This window comes from Magnolia sinica, chromosome 12 (assembly GCF_029962835.1).
Source record: "Magnolia sinica isolate HGM2019 chromosome 12, MsV1, whole genome shotgun sequence".
NCBI classification, from domain to species: Eukaryota; Viridiplantae; Streptophyta; class Magnoliopsida; order Magnoliales; family Magnoliaceae; genus Magnolia; species Magnolia sinica.
This window is the reverse complement of record NC_080584.1, coordinates 59,114,762-59,139,741: the sequence shown is the minus strand read 5'-3', so window position 1 is coordinate 59,139,741 and position 24,980 is coordinate 59,114,762. Positions and strand designations below refer to the sequence as shown.

The window sequence follows — 24,980 nt, the reverse complement described above, 5'->3', positions numbered from 1 at the left end:
CGTTCAACCATTTGTAGAGATCGTTTTATAGCATTACAAAGAGAATGAGATGGATCTAAAGTTCAAGTGAACCTTACCATAGAAAATAGTGGGAACAATGACATCCACCGTTCAAAACTTCTTTAGGGGCCACAGTAGTTTCCAACCAAGCTGATATTTTTGTTTTCACTTCATCTATCTCTATGTTAACTTATGAATAGGTTGGATCTCAAAAATACATCACGGTGGGCCTTATAAATGTTTCAACGGTGGGCGTGACTGCTCCCACGGTTTTCTATGGTGGGTCCACTTGGAATTTAGATCTATCTCATTCTCTTCATAATGTCATAAAACAATCTCTACAAATCATTGGACAGTATGGATACAACGCATGCATCATGGTGGGCTCCACAAAGCTTGGTGACGTCACTTCAGTAGCTATTTATTTACTGACCTTGTCAGTGTCCAATCCGCGCCCCGTCGGCGGTCGTCTTCGCACGACACGTATCTACGCCGGCTATATAGTTGGTGTGTGGTACACCGGTCAATCCACATCCGTGAGAGATGTAAACACTTTACCTTACCTTACGTGGACATTTTCACACTCAGGTCATTCATTTTGAAATATCATTTATAGGAATGAGCCAAAAAAATGAGGCATATCAAAGGCTTATGTGGACCACACCATAGAAAGCAGTGAAATTGATAACCTGCCACTGAAAACCTTTTGGGAGCGATAAAATGTTTGGATGTAACTCATTTTTTGTACCATGGTGTTAAATTAAATTATAAATCTAATGGACGGATTGGATTCGACATATAAATCACAACAGGACCCACGACTCTTATAAAATGACAACCTCAACTAGATAACATGATAACAACACAACCATATAACATGAAAACCTCGGACCATGACAATCACGACCTATATAAGATAACAACCTCTACCCTTACCACATTACAACCACGACTCATATAACACAACAACCACGACCCATACTCATATAACATGGTAAGGGTTGTGGTTGTAAAGTGGTAAGGGTCGTGGTTGTAATGTGGTAAAGGTCGTGGTTGTCAGGTTGATATAATTAATAACTTGATTATTTTTAAATAATAAGAATCGAGGCCCACAGTGTGGTGATCAGTTCCTTCCACCTTTTCAATTAGCTCGCCTGTGACCGAAATGTCCTGACTTGGGCAGTGTCGACTTCTAACAAATATCACAGTAGGCCTGAAAAGTTTCAAAAGTGGATGCCACTGTCACCATTATTTTCGATTATGTGGCCCACACGAGCTCTAGATCAAGCTAATATTTGGGCTCTAGCCCTAAAATGACACGATGAAAATGATGGGCAACGTGAATTATACATACACATCAATGTGGGCCCATATGGGTAGTGGTTGTCATGGGTGGTAGTTTTCATGTTATATGGTGCATGGTTGTTATGTCACTACGCCAAAACAGTGAAAAAAGGATGGTTGAAAACCGTCTCAAATGACAATAAAGGACGGTTTTTAACCGTCACATGGGTTGTCCTATTTTAGGGCGTTGTATTAATTGAAGGATGGTCATGAACCATCATTGCTATGGACATTTAAAGGACGGTTATGGACCATCTGTAAAGAAGGACAGTGTGGATTAGACACATCATCAATGTAGACCCATATGGGTCGTAGTTGTCATGAGTTGCCACATGTTCACTTCCTTTACTACCAAATGAAATGATAGTCATTGGTACTATAGCCTAATGCCCATAATGGGGTGATCTGTTCCATTGACTTTGTCGACCAGCTCGCCGTGGACACAAAAAGTCCTAACTTGGGCAGTGTCCACTTCTAACAAACATCACAGTGAGCCCGAAAATTTTCGACAGTGGGTGTCATTGTTACCAATATTTTCTATTATATGGCCCACATGAGCTCTGGATCAGGTTGATATTTGGGCCCTAGCCCTAAAATGACATGGCAAAAAGGATGAGTGGCATGGATTATACACATACATCAATGTGGGCCCCACGAGTTGGGCCTTGCCCATGCTCACTGGAATAAAATAACACGCGAATTCTTGTGCACTCTAAACCGTACAACTACTCATAGAAGAACAAGGGCATTTTGTTCCAAAAATTTTTCCAAAGCTTGTCGAAAGGTCAACCTCAGAACATTTGAAAGGTTGAATCCTTTTAGGAAATTTGACCATACAACAAGGCAAGTACAGTCAAAATCCTTATATATTAATAACCCCTTCCAACTTTTTATTTTTAAAGAAAAAGCAGTTGAGTTTGTGTAACAAATAGTGAGATCGAGTTATAGTGTGGTTCTTCCTGGAGAGATAAAAACCTGTTTTTCAGAAGAAATGAGGGAGAGAGTAAGTGCTTTCTAATGAAAATAACACTTTGCTTATCATGGAAAAGCAGAGTAGCTAGAAAAGCAGACACCCATTTCATCCAATAACCACCTGAACAATATAATTTTAGAAAGTTGTTTGTGAAAGTACATGATACTTTGCCTCAGCACTTAAGGGAGCAACTATAAATTGTATTTTGGTCTTTGAGAAAAAAAAACGTCTGTTAGTGACATCTCCTACTCAGTCAGCATCAGACTAAGAAATGAGTTCAAGAAAACTGTTAGATGAGAATAGTAGGTCTTGAACACCCCTTTGAGTGCATTAATTAGGTTCATGCAATGTGTCTTTCTTCTTGTTGTTAACACAGGCTTATCCTATGTACATCAACAAGTCCTCAGTAGGCACATTTCTATCTTTCTGTCAAGACATGGAAAATCAATGTGATATGGCAAGCATGATGCTTTCTACACTCTACATCTAGAGGAAACTAAGATGCTTCGATACTAGAAGCTATCTAATGGTTTGCGGCTGCAACGGATAGTTGTATGTTCAATGCTAGGGAATTATGCCAACAAGTCTTCTTGACGCTTATGAGCTATAAAGATGCTCCCTAGACAATAACCGTCAAAAATCTTCAACGCAAAACCTACAAAAGGTTAGATTAGATTCACCTTGTTATACTCTACAAGTGCACAAATTTTCGTCATTCATAATTGAAGATGGACGAGGATCAAAGGAAGCTCGATTGAAGATCAATGGTTTAAAGAGGCTGATTGCCATTGGGAGCTAGATCACCTATGCACTCCAATTTTCACTTCAAGCTAGTAATTAGAGTTTTATTTAAACATTCATTTTTATGGTTATATTAATCTTATATTTGTGGGACTGTGTTTTTATCCACATAGGATACTTTGCTATTAAGGTTTTATTTATGTTGTTGATAATTCAACTATTCTCTCACACCCAGTTGTACAGGAGACTTGTTTAGCTACCTTTTATATTCTCAATCATCAATTTGTTGGTTAATTATTTAGGCAGTCATAACACTTTTGTTATTTTGATTATTCACGAAGTAAGAATAATTCTCCTTAATTTTTATTTTTTTTTTATAACATCTGTTTCTTTTATCTTACGGTATGAGGATCAATTTTTCATCATCAGTGACTATTAGGAGATACTTCATTAATTTTATAGGATGAGGATATTTTTTTTCATCATTTGTGGTTTATATGCATTGCTTTATTTTAGCTAACACATCATTACTGATTTGTTAGATACATATAATGCATACATGAACTATTACTTCCATTTTACATTTACATTATCATATTATACATCATATAATCCATTGTCTAATTTATCTAGACTACACAATACTTTAATATGATGTTAGTTTAATTCATCAATTCTTTTTAATCATGCACATGTGATGTTAGTTTGCCTATCAGCTGTGGTTATTGTTCGATAATCGAGAGTTACTTAGCCACCAGATTTACCAGGTCTTTTTCTATTACCGAAGACCCTTAAGATATTTTTCATTTATGAAACATGGTCCCACTATTCTGAGCATATTTGTATGGTCAAAATTACTAACTATACTTAGTATCTACTATAGCTTAAAAAATAAGATAATCATAATATACATCACTCATAGTACAATTACAACATGAATGAAAAATGGTTGTCATGGAATATACATGCTAATTTATAATAAAGATATTGCAATAACCACATATTTTGTAATATATAATCAAATATCACGTGTACAAAATAATGAGTAATATCATGAAATGCACATTAATATATAATGGGTCTAAAATATAATGATAACCATCAAGCCACCCACTGCTTTCATACCATATTTACATCCACATAGGATAGTTTATTGTTGAGGTTTTGTCGTTGCCACAATAGAAATCGGCCTTAATTCAAGTATTCTCTCTCATGGCCAGCTGTGAGGCAGACTCATTCAGCTGACTTTTAGTTCATAAGAAAATGGGCCATATGGCCATACTTGCACATAAAAGTATGCCAACAATAATGCACTTGCATGGTATTGTTTATTTGTTTTCCCTCTTGTTATGGGTTTTACATCGAGAGATGTAATTAAGATCTTGTGGTATGTCATGGCCCATATGAAAACATATCCTCCTCACATATGGCACTCGTGTAAGGCCATGTAGAACATCCAAATTGTGCACCTAACAATCTCAAAAATCATGTTGATCAAGCAATTCTAATCATCCAATTGATGATTATCAAATGAATGGTCAAAAACATATGCTCAATGTAATTTTCTAACTATGATCCATTGACAATTGCTCAATGGTTGAAAGGTCTCAATTATTATATACCCACACCATGTGTGCGGTGGTAAGTCACCGCCATCTTTACGCTGGTGGTGAACCATAACAGGGTTCTAGCCCATAATATAAGCATGTTTAATTTCTCATGGTGGCATGCATCTTCTGTTCCATATTCAATATCCATGCGTGGCCCACCTGATGAGTGGGCTAACCTGAATTCTAGGTTACAGCACGCATCCCAAGAGTATTAGGGTTGGCAATGGGCCAGGCAGCACCAATGGCCTGAGCTCCTTAAATTGGTCCAAGGACCCGGCTGGGCTTGAAATTTAGACCAGATGTCTGGGCTGGACTAATGCTGAATAGCCCATGACTCAGCCCATTGACCCGTCCAATCTTCAATGATGTATCGTTCACAGAAAGAAATAGATCCCGTTTGGATGCGACTCTCAAAATGGGTTCTCTAACAGGGACTGCTTAATAAACATGCTGGCTCCCTTGCATGTGTGCCATGTTAGCACATGCGGGGAGATTGTGTTTAACACGAGAGATGCCTAATGAAAAACAGCTTTAATTTCCACATTTTATTAATATTTCATCACTCATACAAGGATTAACTAAACAAAATCGCAATTCAATAATAATTAATGATACAAAATGGCAACAATCTTATTCATAGATACTGGAAAACAAATATAGAAATAAAATAGAATCGGACTGTCTTCAATCTGGTATAGGATTTGAAAAACCATTGGCTTATTGCCTCAAATGATTACATCAACTCAAACAATCTAGCCGTTGATCAGTTGATCACTGCACAATTCTTCCTGATTTCACCAGCATTGCCTGTTAGGACACTGATGTTGCCCATTTTCACCATGGACACTCCAAAATCGCAGAAGAAGCTTGGATTGTAAGAGTTGATCTGGAGACCAATGTAGATTTTAGTTTCATTATCGTCAAGGAGTGCGGCATCAGACTGGAAGAGGCCTCTTCTTTTTGCCACGACCTTGTAGTAATGTGTGTCGAATATTTTTGAGCTTCCTGGGTCCATCTCTACAAAGGCAGTGACATTCCCCTCCGGGCATATGGCCCGTAGCCTGATTACATAGTTGGGATCCAATGAGGGGTCCACATCGCCCTTCCCAGTGAAGTTGTAGATGCGGTTCGCAAATGACGTGCAGTGGCTGATGCCGATGGTGTGGGCGCCTGAGTAGAATGGTGCTCAAATAAGATTATTTGTAAAAATGGAGGGTCCATGCAAGCAAAACTGGCATCACAGGTCAAATGTGTTGATGGCATGTGAGTTTGAGACATTAGATGCCCATCAGGTGGGCCCCACTATTTTGATGCCTATTACAAAGATTAAGTGGGTCTTGATCATAATGCGGAAGGCTCAAAATGATTGGCCTGAGGTCCACATTCGATATATATTCATGGTCCATACAGCAAAGTAGACCAGACTCTCTTTTGAATGGGTGCAATCACATGGTGGGTGCCTCCTGATGAGCGACATGGTCTCACATGGACATTAGTCCCATGAAAGTGCACTGGTTTTTAACATCTCTGTTGTATTTGTCAATGTAATTGAACTTGCACCTAATAGGGAATCCCTCCTAGGTGCACTTACGACTTCATATTCTTGCATCATTTGAGATCTGAGCCACTCATCAGGTTAGCCCCATTATGTAGATTTCATGGGAATTACACTGTGAGGCCCGCCCAATAGGTGGTTGGAGCTCGCTCGTCGGCATGTGGAGCTATAAGTCGAATTTGCATTTTGCAGGTTGAGTTCCAATAGAAGATGGTCACAAAATCAGGATTCAGTTGTCTTCATACCTGATAGTACTACCAAGTCCTTCACAGATAGACCTTTCTGTTGAAAGGAAGCTTTCAGTTCAGTGATGTTAAAGAATGGAGGGGGTAGATTGGCCAAGGCCTCAGAGGCCAATGAAATCCGTCCGTCTCTTCGCCCCGTCGGAACTTCCCAAGTTGGTCCCATGATCTATAGACATTCGACGGTTAGTAAAACTGGGTCTTAGGATGTTGTGATGGTAAAGTGAATTGAATAGTGAAAATTTCAGTTCAATTAGATGAAATGATCAAATTGTGGAGGAATTATATAATAGCCAAGTTAAGCATATGCATGGTATACACTGATTTTTCAGTTTGAATGAGTGGGCCCAATGGTTCAGGGATTGAGGCCGTTTGTTTGATTTGACAAGGCACATATGGACCATACCCATACAAATCCCCAGATTGGAAGATCTTAACCACTAATCTTGGGCTTTTTCTTTGTTGATCGATGTGTATGACTATATTTCTCTTCTTGATCACAATCTATTTCATGCCATGAACTGAAAATTTAGGATTATCCTATTGTGGAGATCTTTGGGTCATGGTCCATCTGTTGTTGGGTCCATCAGTCCAATGGTCTGGATCACTGAACCATGTGTCCACTTGTACAAACTGAAAATCCGCATATAGTGTCTATATTTAATATAATTTCTTCATGTTGTAATGAAATTTCCCATCATTTTGGGATCCACTAAGCAAGGCTATGCAAAGAATTATTGGGTCTTTGCCATGTACAAGTGGGGCCATGGTTCTATATACAACACCATTTATATCATTTCATAGGCACCCCTATCAATGGACCATTTCACCAAAAATCTCTCAGGTAGAAAGATCTAAGCAATGCAACAATTAGCACTTGACGCATGAAGGGATGTGATGAGGTCGATCACAATCTTCCTCAAGGATAACTACTTAGAATCCACGGAGTTCACTCTAGATTCCTCACAGAGTTTACTCGAATCCAAGAGGGATAAAAATATAAATACATTCTAAATAAATCGGATGTAAATTGATTGATAATTGTCTAATGTGTATGTGTCCCCTTACACCATTAATAAATAAAAGAAAAAAAAAAAAACTAAACCAAAATTCATAATTACCAAAAATAACTAAATTTTAACTCTAATAAAAATCATAATTCTAGTAAAACTATTCTAAAATTCAATTTCTAAAAATAAAAATTTCAAATAAACTTTTCCTAAAAGAGTCTTAACATGATTACAAGTTATTTCTATAAGAGAAGAAAAATCTAAAATTTTAAAAATAAAGAAATATTACAAAAATCAGAATAATTAAAAATAATAATTTTTCCTTAAAATTTCATTTTTGAGTTGAAAGCACACGTTTCCTGATGAAACGGACAGGCACAACACACATTATGGGTTGATTCACCCTGAATGGCCCATTAGAGTTAAGATCAATAGGTTGTGCTACCCATAACGATACCCAGATCAAAAGTTTTGATAATTTACGATTCACCTTCTTTTGGTCCAACCATGCTAAGAATGTATCTATGCCATGTCCTACATTAACACTAGTTTCCGCATTCATTTCATAACTATTTATTTGTAGCTACACAAGGGGTGGGATTTTCGTTTCAAGGAGATTTTAAGGGCTTTGTCCACCCATGGTGGAGCCCATCAGATCAATGATCCGGATCACATATGCCCCCTAGGGCAATCTAAAAAGTTAAAAGGACCATGGAAGGTATGCTTAACCTCTGGCCCATAATCATATAAATCCTATCCACATTGAGGAAGTAGTCCCTCAACATGGACACTAATGAATGCAACTACAATGTGATCATTTCCTCTTTATAGAACTAAATTATTGTGATTTGTTTCAGCAGCGCATCCAACATGGCATTTCTTGTTTTTTTTTTTTTTTTTTTTTTTACATACGCACCCGACGCACACACCCACGCACGCCGTAGTGAGATTTCATCACCTATGGGTATCCAACCATGGCCTTATTTGGTTGATGAACAAGCAAAACAAAACTACCTGTCAAAAATTTTCTTACCAAATTCACTACATCCCTAGCCACTAGGGCTAAAATGTCGGCACAAGAAACAATCCGTGGACACGCTTTCTCCACTTCAGCCTTGACGGCATCGATCACTTGGAACCCTAGCAGGGATAGATTTGGGATTGCAGATTTCTCTGCCTGGTTCGTCGCAGTCGAATTTATGAGCACGGAACCATCACATCCCTGTATAGAAGAAGCAACTTCTTAAGTGGGCCACAGATAAATGTGGCCAATGTGACTGATTACTGCACTTGTGAGAACATTAGCAACATATCCCATCACTGTGAGATATGAGCCACTCATCAGGCATGCCCACTCGCCCACCAATCAGGGTGGAACACTCAACTAGTGGGCCACAAATTGAACTTTAAATCATACATGACTGGTCCACCTGATGAGAGAACCAATCCAATTTGTGGGCTAGGGCTCTTCCGTTGTGGGACCCACAAGATGAGAAGTGCAGATCCGGTGTGCTTGTCAGTAAACCTTTGAGTAATTCTGATGGAAGCCATAAATCTTTCTCATTAGACTGGAAAAATCTAAAAGCGGGAAATGAATTTTGAAATTCCTCTGAAATCTCAAACTGTAGAAATCCAAATGTGACCATAGTATAAATATAATAGAATAAAATCAGATCAAGAACCAAAATGCATGAGATATATTTATAACGTTTTAATTTCCTTCTCTACTAAGCCCATGTTTGGATGCAAGATTGAATTAAATTGCAATTACCAGCTCAAAAAAAACAAAAAAAAACAAAAAAAAACAAAAAAAAACCAATACAATACAAAACAAAACAAAAACAAAAACAAAAACAAAAACAAAAAAAAACGAAAATAACCAATTGCTACTATGTTACTTTCAAGCTACATTTGAAAGTAATAGAATTGCATTCCTCATTATGAGCATTCTATAGTAACTGTAACTTGGTCATTGCCTCTTTATCTAACTGATGAATGCAATTTAATTGGATAATGCATCCAAACATGACCTAAACTCTTCCAAACATACCCTAACAAAACAATCGTGGAAATGCATCCTTAACAAAGGAGCTGCAAGGGAAGGCGCTTTCTGGATGAACTTAGCCGTCGTTTTTCTAACGACAGCCTCCACACTCGGACATGTCTTCTTGTAGAAACCAACTTGCAATCCTTGCGAATTCGCTGATTCTAGGATGAAAAGAAGAACTCCCCCTTGGAGTAGGAACTTCAAGAGAAGCCTGGAAGCCATGACTCTAATAGAATCCAAAGCGTGATTAGAATCTGAATCCTGTAATGGAATGTAACCTAATTCATGCTTATATAGTTGAGTTTTGGAATTCCTGAACTTGTCAATGCAAGTCTGTCCCCAGATACCACTTACATTCCTAATGATTTTTTAAGCAGTGGATTAGGACAAGATTTCGGTGATAGTTCACCACTATTTTTTGGATTGGTGATGAACTCATCCAGTATACATGTGAAATGCAGGCAAGGAAATCTGGGACATCCAATCATGGCCCAAATTGGGTTGTAGACTGAAAGTAACCATCCATTGGTGTATACTAAGTGGATGGTTAAAATGAAGGGTAAAATTCATTGGGTCAACTTGGATGGTTCAGATTGTTCCATCATATGAGATTTTTGGCCTATGCTCCATCCACTATGGACCCCACAATTTGGAATTGTCTTACAAGCATGCCCACGTGTAAGATGAAAGAGTCACCACCATTTAATGGTTACCACAATCTAGCATAGGTATAAATTGGATGACCATGTCCTCAGACATAGGAGAAGTATATTTTTTTTGGAAGGTATGGGATTGACATGGATGTATTTCTTAGAGAAGGTTTCAACTTCATACCATTGGACCGCAGGTTACGGTCCACACATCAAATAGCGTCCAACCATTAATGTATGTGCAAAATCCAATCCGTCCAATATGTTGATCCAAACATTGAGATTAATTTCTACAAAAATCATCCACATCCACTCACTTCTTGGACCACAATTACATTTGTTATTTTTCAATGGCTAATAGTATTTTTCTATGTTGTGTCCCGATTAGTGAATAGATGGAGTAGATATTTACATTAGACTATCCTCATGGTGGGACAAACCTATTTGAAGGATTGGATTTTCATAAAAAAATTACTGATGGGTGGGCCATAAAAGTCTTGACGTGGATTAGTATGAAGGGATCAGATTATATGCATCTGGAGTCAAAGCATTTTTGCTCCTTCATATTGCCTGCATCCCACGTGCCACATGTGTATGATGATCCAAACCAGGCATCTTGTGGGATCAGGTACTGATTTGGTGAAAATGAAATTTCGCTTTGATTAGAATCTCTTAGTGATCTAACAAGTAGGTTTTTCGTCACTTAATGATAGCCATTCCTGAATGTTGCCTTTTATTGTTGATTTGTACATGCCAACAATTCAAGGGCCCGAATCGTCAAAACATTGTGATTTTTGGACAGTGGCCCATTGAGTATTGAAAACAGATAACTGACGGTTTAGATCTCATCTCCGTGTTACATTTGTTCAGATTGAAGAAGGAATATTAGAATATGAGTTCGTTACATCATTTTAGGGCTGAAATCATATCTGCGGTGGGAGAGGGAATAGGATAAGTGGGTTGAGTTTTGCACGTCGGCTCTTACACTCGGCATTCATGAGAAATTATTAAAAGCTGTCAGCCGGAAAAACAACACGGATTCATGTTCGGACGCGCCATTCCTGGAATTTTAAAGACGTGTGGGGCCCACCATGCATGTGAACATTGACGGGATGATCTTAACCTGTGCATTGTTCACGATTTTCTTTTTAATGTGGACCTTTGATCTACTTTTGCTCTACTTTTTGCTGACCGTCCATTTGTGGGCCATACTTAGGGTGCGTCTGGTTACTGGGTCTCTTTGATTTTTGGGCTACAAAACATCCGCATGATGTCCTGTCGAAATACGAAGCGGATTTCCCTTGAAAGCCTTTCCTCAGGAAGTTCCTTCGCTGGAAACCTAGGTGGGGCCTACTGTGATATTTTGAGAAATCCACTTCGTCTATCCATTTTTTGAGATCATTTTAATATTCATAGCAAAAAATGAGCCGGATTCAATACTCAAGGGGGCCGAAAACATGAGGATTGAATGTCCACAGTTAAAACATGGGTCCACAGATGTTTTGATTCAGTATAATATTTGTGTTTTCAGTTCATCCCAGTAGGAATGACATTATGAACGGTATGGATGGCATGTAAATATCACTGTCGACCCCAAAGAAGGTTTCAACGATGGGAATTTCCCTACCCCTTATCCTTTAATGCAGCTCACTTGAGTCTTGGATCCTGATCGCTTTTGGGCTCAAGTCTTGAAATGAACTTACAAAATGAATGGACAGGGTGGATGTCTCACAAACATCACGGTGGGGCCCTCTTAGGTTTCCACCGTAGGAACTTCTTACAAAAGGCTTCAGCAGGAAATCTTCGTCGGTCGAAATGGGCAGTCATGCATGATGACCACACACGAGTGACGTGTGCATTTGGGGCCATCAAAATGAAGGGTGATGAGAGTGGAACTGCTGGGGGAGTTGACCCCATCAATCAATGGAGTTCGTGTCATGCGATTTTTGGTTGTTGGAAGTATTTTTATTATTATCTTGTGTAGAACATGGATTCAACATTCGAATCCAGTCCATCCCTGTTGTACACGTCATTGTAAAATGGATTGCTGGGAAACTTCCCCCCTGGTTTCTGACAACTGTAAGAGATCATCTCTCTCCACCTCTTCCACGTGTGTAGCACATAAGGTTGGTAAAGGTCCTATTTATTCATGTTCTGTTATCACCGGCTTACTCTTATAGTGATTCATATTAAGTGTACCCCTTATAGAGAGATATTTTATTATTTCATTTTTGATGGTATGGATGGGAGAAAGTCAAGCGTTAGGTTTTATTTCTCTTATTTCTATTGGCCAAGAAAGCCCTATGTTACTACTCCGAAGAGTGGGTAGATTGTGTAACCACGTAAATCATTATGCATTTGGTCTCTTTTTTTAGTTTAGTCATTTTAGCTTTTGTTTGGTCATTTTGTTTTGTGTTTTGGTCTCACTTACATTGATTATGTGTAGGCATTTTTTCACAATAATTGGTATCAAGCTAAAGGTTGAGAAACTTTTTAACACAAAATCGGTATTAGCATTTGTTTTATAAATGTGTTTTAGATGATTGGATCAAGTTCTACTAAACTTGAGGTGTTGAAGTTTGATGAATCCAATTACACATTGTGAAAACTGAAGACCTGTAGAGATGAAGGATAGGTTATTTAATTAAGGAGAAAATCAATCAGCCATGATGGACCTTTTTCTTGGTTTAGATGATTCGATTTTGTTCAATGTGTTTGATCAAAATATTATAAAAAGTTTTTGGAATAAATTGTGGAACCTATACAAAAGGAAATCGATGTCAAATAAGATGTTTCTCTAACGGAAATTGTACAACTTAAAGATAAGGGAAGGGTCCTCCTTGCAAGAACACGGTAATGGGTTTAACACCCTAATTGGCATATTGATAGCGGTCGATGTGAAAATTGACGATGAAGAAAAGGTTGCACTTCTGCTCTATTCGATGCAAGATTCATAGAATGGTTTGATTATGAATCTTAACGATTATCTAGATCTTACTATGGAGTTAGCTATGTCCACCTTGCTTACTAAAGACTCTCACAGGAAAATTCATGGAGAATCTACTGGTGATATTTTTATGATGGTCAGAGAAAGATTTGCTAAGGTGGGAGAGAATAGACGAGATCCAAGTTGAAAAGACACAAAATAAGTAAGTGTTGGAATTATGGAAAGAATGACTCGTGTAAAAATCGTAAACTCCATAAAACAAATTAGAAAATTTTTAAACCTAATTCACATTAACAAGCATCAAATTTAAAGGGTTCCTAAGTAAATATAGTCAAGAAAGGTAATTCATCCGAGGATAAAAAAGTGTTGTCGGCAGTGATTCCGCGAGCGAATTTGAGCCATCAATGGATTTTAGATTCAAGTGTTTTATTCCATATGACTCCACATAGAGATTATTTATATAGATATCAAATATGTGATGGTGGCACAATTTACATGGGTGAGCACAGGTTAAATTGTGGGGAATATTAGAGATGTCGGAGTTGTTATGTTTGATGGTATCACACGTATAATTTCTATACATGGCACATACCGAACTTGCAGAAGAGTTTTCTTGTAGGAAAGAGGTAATATAATGCACAACGAAAGATAGAATAAATCTAGCGAGATTATGACTCGACTTGAATAGTCAATTTCTTAAGACAAATTTGTTGTCATTTTTTGGTAATTTCATCAAGTGCTAATGAAGGAAAACCATAAATTGTCTTTAAGATACAATAAACTCTCAATCTAAATTTCAACTCAAAAATTTATACATTTAAGTGTTGAACAGATCTCTAGTTTTAATAACCTATATGCCTTTAAAATGTCCACAAGAAAAATATAGCAAGAGGTCAGATCCGAGAGTACTGAATATTGGATAGCATTATCTGGGAAATAGAGATAATATTTCTTTTAGATTATGGTATCCAGGATACATCGCAATTGAAGAGTCATGGAGTCCTTCCCGGAGAGACACTCATATGTCTCTTAAAGACATTTATACCCATTCATAGTGAATAATAATCTTCGATAAAAGGACATTACCCGGTCCTATGGCAATTATTTCTATACCCTTGTATATAGATATAATTATCCAACAATATAAAATTATTACCACATGTACGATAAGTCTTAATCATCATAACAGCTCCTATATGATACGCGGCATATGTGTCACATGTACAATCATGTCATAGTCACTCCTAATTAATGCTAAGATTAAGATACCTTAAGCTAGACCCTAGTTCAATTCAAGTTGCATCATGACTCAGATAAGTTTGAACCACGTGCCAAAAAGACTAAGTCTCTTATTAGCTCTTTGCGATGATACACATGTACAAAGTGTTAATTAAGTGCGCCTAATAAAAAATAAAAAAACATCCAAGCAACCCTACATCTCATGTCATGTATGAGCATAGACGATGCTTCATCTCAGCAAAGTCTTCTTATAAACATATTAACAGTTCTTATAAATTGCACAAATACTAAACTTTTAGGAATGAGAGTAAAAATTTTCTAGCGTATGTTTCATTCATGTACTCGACTTGTTTGTCCCTTTAAACCTTTCCTATATTTCAAAACTTAGGTAGGGTTATCAACAAGAGTGAAAATTATGTCTTTATGTATGTTAGTCAAATTCTTTTAGTGGTTCTGCTTATTTGATCTTTTGATAAATATATTTTTAATATATCTGCTAAGTTCATGATGGATTTAACATATTCCAATATGATTACTCCATATTTGAGCAATTTTTTAACAAAGTTATGACTTAGACCTACATTTTTATACCTAGTATTATAAGTCTTACTCATAGCACGACAAATAGTAACCTAACTATAACAAAAGATAGATATATTAGGAGTGGGTTTTGGCCAATATGGGAGTTCCATCAGTAAGTATCTTAGTTATTTTCCTTCTTTACAAGCAACGCTAAATGCTATAAACTCACATTTCATATTAGAGTGAGATATGCACGTTTATTTCTTAGATGTCAATGATATTGCTTATCCTCTAAGAGTGAAGATCTAACCACAAGTAAATTTAAATTATATGCTATTTGCATTCCAACGTGTATCGTTGTACCCTTCAAGTACAATAGGATATAACTTATAATGTAGTCCATAGTTTATGGTTCTTTTAAGATACTTCAAAACTTTAGAAATTGCATTCCAATGTTCTTGTCATTAATTACTGGTATACCTATTTAGCAGTCCTATTGTGAATACTATATTGGGTCTAATGTAGTTAATTGCATATATTAAACTCTCAATATTACTAGCATATTCTTATTGTGCTTTACATCTATCGATATTTTTAATTAATTTAATACTTTGATCGAATTGGGTTGAAACCAATTTACTATTATACTTCTTTAAAACTTTCTTTAGATAATGAGATTGTGTTAAGACTATTCCATCATTATGATTTTAAATCTTAATATCTAATATTACATTGGCTTTACTAATATTCTTCGTATCGAAGTTGCTACTTAGAAACTTTTTAATTTATTTCACACAATCCACATTTGGTTTAAATATTAGCATATCATCTACATACAAGCAGATAATGTGTGTGTGTGTGTCTACTTATTTGCTTAGCTTCCTCAAAAATCATTAGATTGTACTAATTGGTCAAACTTTGCATGCTATTGTTTAGGAGCTTCCTTGAGGCCATAGAGAGATTTGATAAGTTTATACACTTTTTTCTCTTGCTCAGGTTGAAAAAACCCCTCAAGTTGTTCCATATGTACTTCTTTATCTAAATCACAAATTAAGAATGTATTTTTTAATATCCATTTAATGGATTACTAGAAGATGAATTGCTGCAAGAGCAATTAGAGTCCTAATGGTGGATATAGAAATAACATAAGCATATGTATCGAAAAAATCGATACCTTCATTTTGTTTAGAGTCTTTGGCTACCAAACAAGCTTTAAACTTATTTATGTTTTCATCAAGATTGAACTTTCTTTTGAAAATCCACTTACATCCTCTAAGCTTTAAATTTATTGGAAGATTAGCCAAACATCAAGTGTTATTAGAGTAGGAGAGAAAGCGGCTTACTAGTTGAGTTAACTCAGTAGAATCGCTGAGTCCAGCAACGACTGAACCAGGTTTGGATCGATTCCAGCCAACCATGTCAAAAGGAAAGTCCCATGGTGAAGATCTTTCTTCTAGTTTCATTAGATGTCAAGTTCCATTTGATTTTCAACTCATAACCATCTAAATTGATCAACTAGTGAGCCTAACCGAGTTGACTCAGAAAATAGACTCACTGAAGCGTTTATTGGACCGAGGTTAGGCGCTGAAGGAGGTGAGTTGTCCATCTACATTCCTTGTTAGATCACAAGTTGATGTAAACCGTAAATCATAAAACAAACTTTAAAGTAAATTCTAACCATACAAGTTATGTAACCTATGATAGAAATTGAATCTAAAGTACATCTACAAACATCTAGCAACATCAGAAAGCAATCCGACAACTAGATGTGAGGGATTCTTTTAAGCTTACATTAATTTAAATTGGTATCATTTATCTTATTCTTTTATATCCTTTCATATTATTCCGAATTCTCCCTGTAATTATTTGATTTACCATCATCAATTATTTATTCTTTGGGAATTATGGTTAAGGTATGATTTTAATTACGCGTGATCTTTATTAATTTATGTGGGGCGATGGATACACGCCTTACCCTTACCTTTACCAATTTTGTTAGAGTTAGCTATTTCTACTCTCCTCTTTTGTTGAGTTAGCTTGTTGCTATTCTTCTCCTTTATTACGTTAGCCTTGCGATACCTCCCTTTAAGGCTTAGGCATGTGTCTTGAAATTTCAGAGTTCCTATGATTCAATTAATTTTTTCTTTGGTGCAAGTACTATGTTGGAAATCCCACTTCTAGCGATCAAATAAATATCATGGACGTAACGCGGTTTGGGTAGCGGCCCCTTCGGTCAACACATAATTACATGGATTTTCGGTAGTGGCGCATAAATCAATGCAAGTAATTCGTAATGTGTTACATCACTTACGGGATTGTATGTCGCAAATAGTGACTTAATGAACAAATCGTGTCATGTAATTCATTTGAACCATATGTTGTGCCGCCTTGGGATGCCTGCATAAATCCATGTTAACATGGGAACACTGATGAATCTCCATAGAATGGGATGCGGGGTGAGCCCGATAACTCTAAATCATTTTCCACACTATGGCAATCGCTAAGTATGATGAACTGCATATACTTTCCTAAGCATGTATCTCATGTAGGTTGCTTGCACATATTGATACCTTTCGTAGTTATGGAGTAAGAGACATATCAGAACCCTTACATTACTATAACATCCCTGATTTTCACTTTTTTGGATTTTAAAAAACCCTTCAAAAAATTTCGCTATAATTAGTTCGCATTGTCACTAACTAGCTCTGAATACTTAAGGTGAGCCTATACACAGGTGGTACACTACCAAAAAGGGCAACGCCGACGGCTAAAAACTGTCGGCATTGACCTTCCTCGACGGGCATTGCTCGTCGATGGTTTAAATCCGTCGATGTTTCTGATGGCCAAAACCGTCGGCGTTTCTCATTTAAGTATTAAAAAATAAATTTTGAAAGTGGATTGCCTAATCAGTACACAAATCCATAATACCCAATTCAGAAACATGTTTTCCGAAACCTCAAACCAATGAACCAATACGAAAAGGTGAGTCAACACAAGGAAGAAATCAAAATTGAAATGAAAATCAAATCTACCATCCAATTGCTAAACATAAAATCTTTATTTCATAAAAAAAAATAAAATTGATTATATATATGATACCCAATCCAAGATTGCCACCTGGCCATGACGGATCATGACAACTCCATCTAAAAGCAATCTTAGGAGGAATGTTCATACAACAATTAAATCTATGCTAATAAAAAATATATCCCAAATCTCACAAATCATATGAGGTTAAATCTATCAAACTATAAGGTAATTCTCACTTTCTTAGTGAAGATAATAATTACATTCAAATTGCGTATAATCTAAAGCTTGATCGAGAAATAAACTTTGGGCATTTTGGATCAAATTACCTAAAATGATTAACTTAATTGAATCTTAAGCTTCGAAACCAGCCAACAAACCTAAATTTTCAAGATCAAGTCAAGATATCTCCAGAAAAGACTATGATCCAATTTTTAAAAGGAAAAAAAAAAAACCTTGATTTTCCAAAATCCCATTCACGTAAGCATAAACAGAGAGAATGAAAAGACAAAAATAAAAAGAAAAAAGGAACCATGATTTGAAAAGGAGAGCCTAATTTCAAAACCCTAAGTTGCTACCGCTTCTTCAACTAATCGATTTTAAGAAGTTACTAATTGAGACTGTTCCATAATGAGCTGCAACGTGCCGGAGGAAGCGAAGTGGAAGGGATTTTCGGCTACAAATTGCCTCCTCCGCCTCTCCTTCCACATCTTTCGATATTGCTCCTCCTTTGTAGATCCATGGAAAATCCACAAAACTGGGTGGAGAGAGACAGATAGAGAGGGGAATCGTGGGTGGAGAGAGAAAGAGAGAAATAGAGAGGAGAACGAGGGGATTAGGGCGAGAGAGAGATACAAAGAAAGGATGGAAATGATTAGAGAGAGAGAGAGAGAGAGAGAGCATTGACGCTCCTCGAGCTCTAAGTTGTATGAACGGTTCAAAGGAGATCAAAGTTAAATGGGCCTCACAATGATGTATTTATAATATCTACACTATTCATCAATTTGGAGAGATCATTTTATATCATGATACCAAAACTTAGTAATTTACAATGCTCAAGTGGACCACACCACAAATAGCAGGGGGGCAATGATTCTCACCGTTAAAACATTCATTGGGCCCACCATAACATTTACTTTCCATCCAATCTATTCATAAGGTCACAAAGACAGATGAAGAGAAAAAAAAATATCATATTGATCCAAAATTTTTATGGCCGTTAAAAGGGTTTCAATGGCAGGCGTTCAATCTTCCACTGCTTTTTACAGTGTGATCCACTTGATTTTTAGATCCGTTTAATTTTTCTTCTCAAGCCTTACGGCCAACTCACCAAGTGTATGGACGGTTTGGATATAACTCATACCTTGACCTACAAAACTTGGTGACGTCAACACAGAGCTAGGCTGCCAGTGTGTGTACAATCGCCAATGGGCTACGCGCAAGCGTGCTCTACGCGGAGCAAGAGAGGGGCAGTCCAGTCAGGTGCTCATGGGGCCTATGATGTATGTTATTTATCCACTCCGTCCATCCATTTCTACGGTTCATCTAAGGGCATGATACCAAAAAGGAGGTAGATCGAAGCTCCCAATTAAACACACCATGTATCAATGGTAGATGCTTAATCTCTAATTTTTTTATGGTGTGGTTCACTGGGGCCTTTGTTTTGCCTCAATTTTTTTTTCTCACGCATTAAAATGAGCTTTCAAAATTGATGGACAGCTTAGATAAAACAAACATATGGTGGTGGGCCTCATAGACCACATTTTTTGTCATGCATTTGTAACAAAAGTTTAGTAACCTTATAGTTTTTGTTGACGGTTTATTATGATTCGCTAACGGCTTTTAACCGTCGGCGATTTCGATGACTATAAGCTTTCAGGAAAACCATTACACGACCATTGGCATTGCTTGTTTTTTTGGTAGTGGTACTAGTAAAGAACCGTACAAATCTGATTAATCAACCGTATGAAGTTAACGAATCCGCCAATCACTTAAATATCAGGCTTAGCCTCATGATTTGTTCACATAGGGTCTATTTCTAGCCGACCTATCACTGACTAATCAAGACAATCATAACTAAATAAAGAAATACGATGGGTCTGATCTTAATTAATAAACTAAATAAATCTAATTACTCCTTTAACCTAAGAAGGTTTAGAGTTATTAGGATCAAATCATCGTTTTCGCTAATTATAAATTGACCATATTATAAAATTAACTAATCCAAACCCTAATCATTGCGCATGAGAAATTTCGTTACTTAATTCATTCAAAAAATGCATTGATTATCTAAATGAGATCTAAATCGCTCGTTAGTGGGCCACTAGTTTCGAAACTATAGAACAATGTCCATCTCATTGGGCTTGACACCTATCGCGGGTGGTAAATCAAGATAGTACCCAAAACTACACGTCGCCCCAAGGCTGCTATCGAAAGTGATATTTAATCGATCGCTAGAGGAGGGCTTCCCAACATAGTACTTGCACTATGAGAGAATTCATTTATCCATGGAAGGTTAAGTATATCAAGACACATGTCAAGCCATTGAGGAAAAGGGGTGAGTGACAATAACTAGTTCGAATAAGAGGCGAGTGACGAAGGTCAACTCAAACAAGAGGAGAGTAGTTAGAGCCAACTCAATAATTAGAAGAGCGGCACAACCGATTCTTTAAGAAGGGTGGCAATGACCAACTCTATAAGTAGAAGAGCAACCACCATCGATTCTTGGCTACGGAAAGTGGCAGTGCCAAATCAATGGTAAGGCAAGGGCAAGGCTTGTATCCATAGTCTTTCTATGAATCCAGGAAAGCCTCTTACAATGGATATCATATAAAAATCTTAAAAGGGCCAAAATTGATGATATCAATTTAAAATAAAAACAGATGGAGTGTAATGAAAATCTGAGGACAGATAAAAGGTATGTAAAGGACAAGTGTAAAGGCAAGATAAAAGCATTAACTCAATTGAGATAAAAGCTACGTAAAAGGCATGATAAAATAGCATGAAGGCATAAAAGGGTAGGATAAATATATCAACTTAAATTAACGTAAGCTTAAAGGATAAAACCCTCACCTTTAAAGTCAAATTATCCTCATCCTATACTAGGTGTTCCTGCATACTCCTTCACATTTAATCCTTATCTTATATCATAAGATCTACAAGGTTTACAGGGTTATGATTAAATCTAGGGTTATGTTTATAGATATAGAGCTTAACTAATTCCTATTTTAGAAAAACTTGAATCAAGACATTAGGTATTTCATACTTTACCTAAACCTGGCCCTGACTTAATCCTAGGACTCGGTGAGTCAACTCAATACACCATCTCTCTCTTTCTTTATTTCCTTCCTTTTCTTTCTCTTTTCTCTTTTCTTTCTCTCTCCTTTTCGTTCCTTTCTTTCTTTTTCTCTTTCCCTTTCTTAATTTCTTTTTCTTTCCCTTTTCTTTCCTTCCTTTCTTTCTTTCTTTCTTCTCCCTTTCTTTCTTCTTCTCTTTCCCTTTCTTTCTCTTTTCTTCCCTGGCAGCAAGGTGGCTGGCCGGTGCTTCCTTACTAGTCAACTGTTCTTACAGTGAGTGGTATGTATTTCCCTGCAGCAACTCAGCCGATCTCTCTCTCTCTCTCTCTCTCTCTCTCTCTCTCTCTCTCTCTCCCCCCGTTTCTTTCTGTTTGCCTCTCTCCTTTGCTATACCCTCAAAATAGTGGGGTGGTATGCCTTTTATAGGAGTGAAACTTCTGGAGTTCTCTTACGTAAGTCCTCCTTCTGCAGTGAAACTGCGTGGGAATTACGCAGTCCCGGTTTCTGCGTATAGAAGTTGGTAGCAACTTGCGTTTAGGAAGGATGGGCTAGCCAACAGTCTCTGCATCGGGAGGTTTTCCAGATGGCCTTCTTGGAAGGGGTCAGAATCCCTTATGGGTCTCAAATCTCAAATAATTGGTTCTGAACTAAATGGATGTGATCACACCACATGTTACGTAGTTAATCTCAGTGCAGATGGTTTTGCTAGTTTCAAACAGAAATAGGCTTCCATTGTGCCTGTTGTTGCGCGCGCAACGACTTGCATGGGTCCCATGTTCTTGGTTGGGGTCGAGAGCTAGGCTCAATAAACAATTTCATATTACTCAGATTTATTGATATGGTGGCCCACTGGGATCAGCAGTTCGCCGATCAATCACAGCTTGGTGATTTACATCAGACTGTTTTTGCACGTGGAAGTTCAGACAGTGTGTGAGGAAGTCTAGTGTCTGGTCATTTTTTACTCGTGGATGAGATGAACGGTCCTGATCTTTGCTGCAGATGATGACGAAGGGCCACAACGATTGTGACCGGAATTTGTCTGTTCAAATTGCAAAACACGCGGGGTGGAAAATCCCTCTACTTTCGGGATTTCACGGGCCAACTCATGTTTGACTGGGACTCCTAGTCCAGTACACTGCGGTCGTGCGTAACTTTTGCACATGTACTGCAAGTGGGGTCCACTTGTGATACATTTCTGAGAAATCTAAACCGCCCATTCATTTTTCTATCTAACTTAAGGGGTTGAGTCTAAAGTTGAAGCATATCCAACAATCAGGTGGCCCCAAAATTAATAGTTAATGGCTAATCTGTCCATTGGGTCACTTTTACAATGATCTAAGGGCTGAAATTCGACGAGTATGGCTAATTTATGATACATAGGCATAGTGTACATTTTCACTTTAAACGGATTGTGGGAACCATGAGATCTAGAATTTAGGGATATATTTTAATGGCATTTTTATAATTATTGCTGATCTAAGAGTTTTGTGAAATGTTAGGGTTCTACGGAGTTGTATGTACAAACAGACTCATATCTAGATCATTATGGATAAGGAATTATTCACCAATTCATTTAAAGAAAGGTATAACATCCAAACATGTGATTGATGGTCTTGTCTCAAAATCAACGGTCAGATGGCTTGATCTATGCATGGAGATCATCCTTGACGGTGAGGTTTGTGTCAGGGTAAGGATGTAAGGATAGAATAGTTGGATTGGTAATGTACACACATATATCTTTTGTTGAATCTTATGGTAACGCTTGAGGATTTTCGATGCTCGAGTATCAAAAATTCAGGGTGTTACAAACTACCCCCCTTAAACAAAATTTCGCCCTTAAAATTTAGTACTTCCATTTTCCGAGAATTTTCCATGTCTCTAAGGATTCTCTACTTCTTGTGTTCAAGATAATATACACAGATGGTCGTAGTGGTTTTGAGCTCGATACATAGACCCTTTGCGTGATTAGAGCATTTGGTTCATTTGAGATTTTCAAGGATTTTGAGTTTAAGTCAACCTGTGCAAATTTTGGTAAACATGGTTCCATCAATCCTTAATTTCGATTGTTCTAAATTCATGGAGAATATCACAAAATCTTACATTCTCATAAGGGAAAATCTATCATGACCCATTATGCTCTTACTGCATACTCTGTTCACCTAATACATTACCCGCGATTTTTCTATCGCCCTTGCTGATTCAATTTGCTTAAATTTTCAATGTATCACTCATAATGTAGATATATGCCTAAGTGTGCGTATCATTGGTTACATGACATTGGGGTGCTACAATCTACCCCCCTTAAATAAAAATCTCGACCCCGAGATTTGATAGTTGGATTAACTCACATAAGCCGTAACTGATTATGGTTCATAATTCATTCTACATCCTTGGAAAGATCTTCGTTTCTCCATGAAAGTTAAAGATCCTAACCCGACTAGATGACAATGGATAGGCTAAATTGTCCATTCATTATTGAATTCAAGCGTTGGTGTCGTCATGTAATGCCCAAAAATTATTTTGCATTGATAGTCTGTCACTTCAAGAATTTTATCTTCCACTCCATATGTCCAATTCTCTCGAAATTTGGAACTTAAGCTCCTGACTTGTTCTTGAGGCTCAAGAAAAATCCACGAGGTAAGATTTGATAGTTTGAGGGGTGTTTCACCCTTGTGAAGTGTATAAAAGCTTGCTGTCCTGCAGCAATTTCTCCTAATTTGCGCTACTGTTAGATTTTTATGGAATTTTGTACAAATCAAATTGAGACGAAATTTTAGAGGAAGGTTAATGGAGACCTAAGTGATCTGGTAGAAAATTTTTAAAATTTTTCAATGTGTCCAATTACTGTACATAGTGGAGGTTTTGCAACATGTAAGAATTTCATTGAAATTAAAAAAAATGGAAAATTTAAGAAATCTTCATTCCTATAAGGGAGGCCTGTTTCTTCTTAATTGTGACCCTATTTAAGGATGCCTTTCAGTTCAGAACCAGTTTATTTGAGATTTGAGAATTTTTCTAAAGGTACCTAGATTCATAGTCTCTAAATTTTACATCTAACTAAACATTCTCAATGGGAACTTGAATATGGTTTCTAATTTCTCAACTTCACAGTTTCTTTGGAAAAATAACCCTAAGCATAGATATCTAATTCACGATTCAATCCTAGTAATGTAAAACTTATGATGGTCCACTTCCCTCAGGCCCAGTTAATCTCATTCTCATGCTCTGATACCAAATGTAACAGCCTGAGATTTCATAACCAGAGTTCATACTTGTGTCTGAGAAAACCGGATGTTAATAATGTATAAACTTGGATGCTTTTCAAAATCACATCTTATTTTTTCATTTGGATCGCATCCAGATGCATTCAGTAAAGTAACATTCATAAGAATAAAATCAACTGTATTGATTATATTTCATCAAAGCAAAAAAGAATAATCAATGCCTTCTCAAGGGAAGTTTAGTACATTCATCGAATTCGCAGTGGAAGTATAAAACTATATTATAAATTCTCTTCTCATTCTTTCAACATAATCTTCCTTAAGGAGAATGTTCACACAGTCTTCAATCTTACGTCACCTGCAAAATTTGTACGGTTGGGAAAGGGTCAACGCCCTATTCATAGTGATGGTTATCCTTTAAGATTGACAGTAATTCAAGAGATTTATAAAAGCGATGTAAATGTTCTAATACATCAAGTACTTCACACTATAAGAGGTATTAATGCGCAATCAATCTATATGAGATGCATACCTAGCAGAGTATATGCGATGTATC

At 37.0% G+C, this 24,980-nt stretch overlaps 1 protein-coding gene across 1 annotated transcript; it reads right to left on the bottom strand.

Moving 5' to 3' along the window:
* Positions 1-5,296: 5,296 nt before the first annotated feature.
* Positions 5,297-9,756, bottom strand: LOC131220546 (peroxidase 27-like). The gene is made up of 4 exons (XM_058215395.1): positions 9,526-9,756; positions 8,509-8,697; positions 6,469-6,634; positions 5,297-5,838 (listed from the first exon to the last, which is right to left on the bottom strand). Exons 1-4 carry the CDS (start codon positions 9,742-9,744, stop codon positions 5,432-5,434), a joined length of 981 nt encoding a protein of 326 aa, XP_058071378.1. The 5' UTR covers positions 9,745-9,756; the 3' UTR covers positions 5,297-5,431.
* Positions 9,757-24,980: the final 15,224 nt, after the last annotated feature.

What these genes read in the sequence shown, in the direction of transcription:
- LOC131220546 (XM_058215395.1), bottom strand. Translation starts at nt 9,744, where the DNA reads ATGGCTTCCAGGCTTCTCTTGAAGTTCCTACTCCAAGGGGGAGTTCTT. An exon ending in TCCACGATTGTTTTGTTAGG is followed by an intron (nt 8,698 to 9,525) that starts GTATGTTTGGAA and finishes TCTTCTATACAG; the next exon opens with GGATGTGATGGTTCCGTGCT. An exon ending in GGACTTGGTAGTACTATCAG is followed by an intron (nt 5,839 to 6,468) that starts GTATGAAGACAA and finishes CATTCTACTCAG; the next exon opens with GCGCCCACACCATCGGCATC.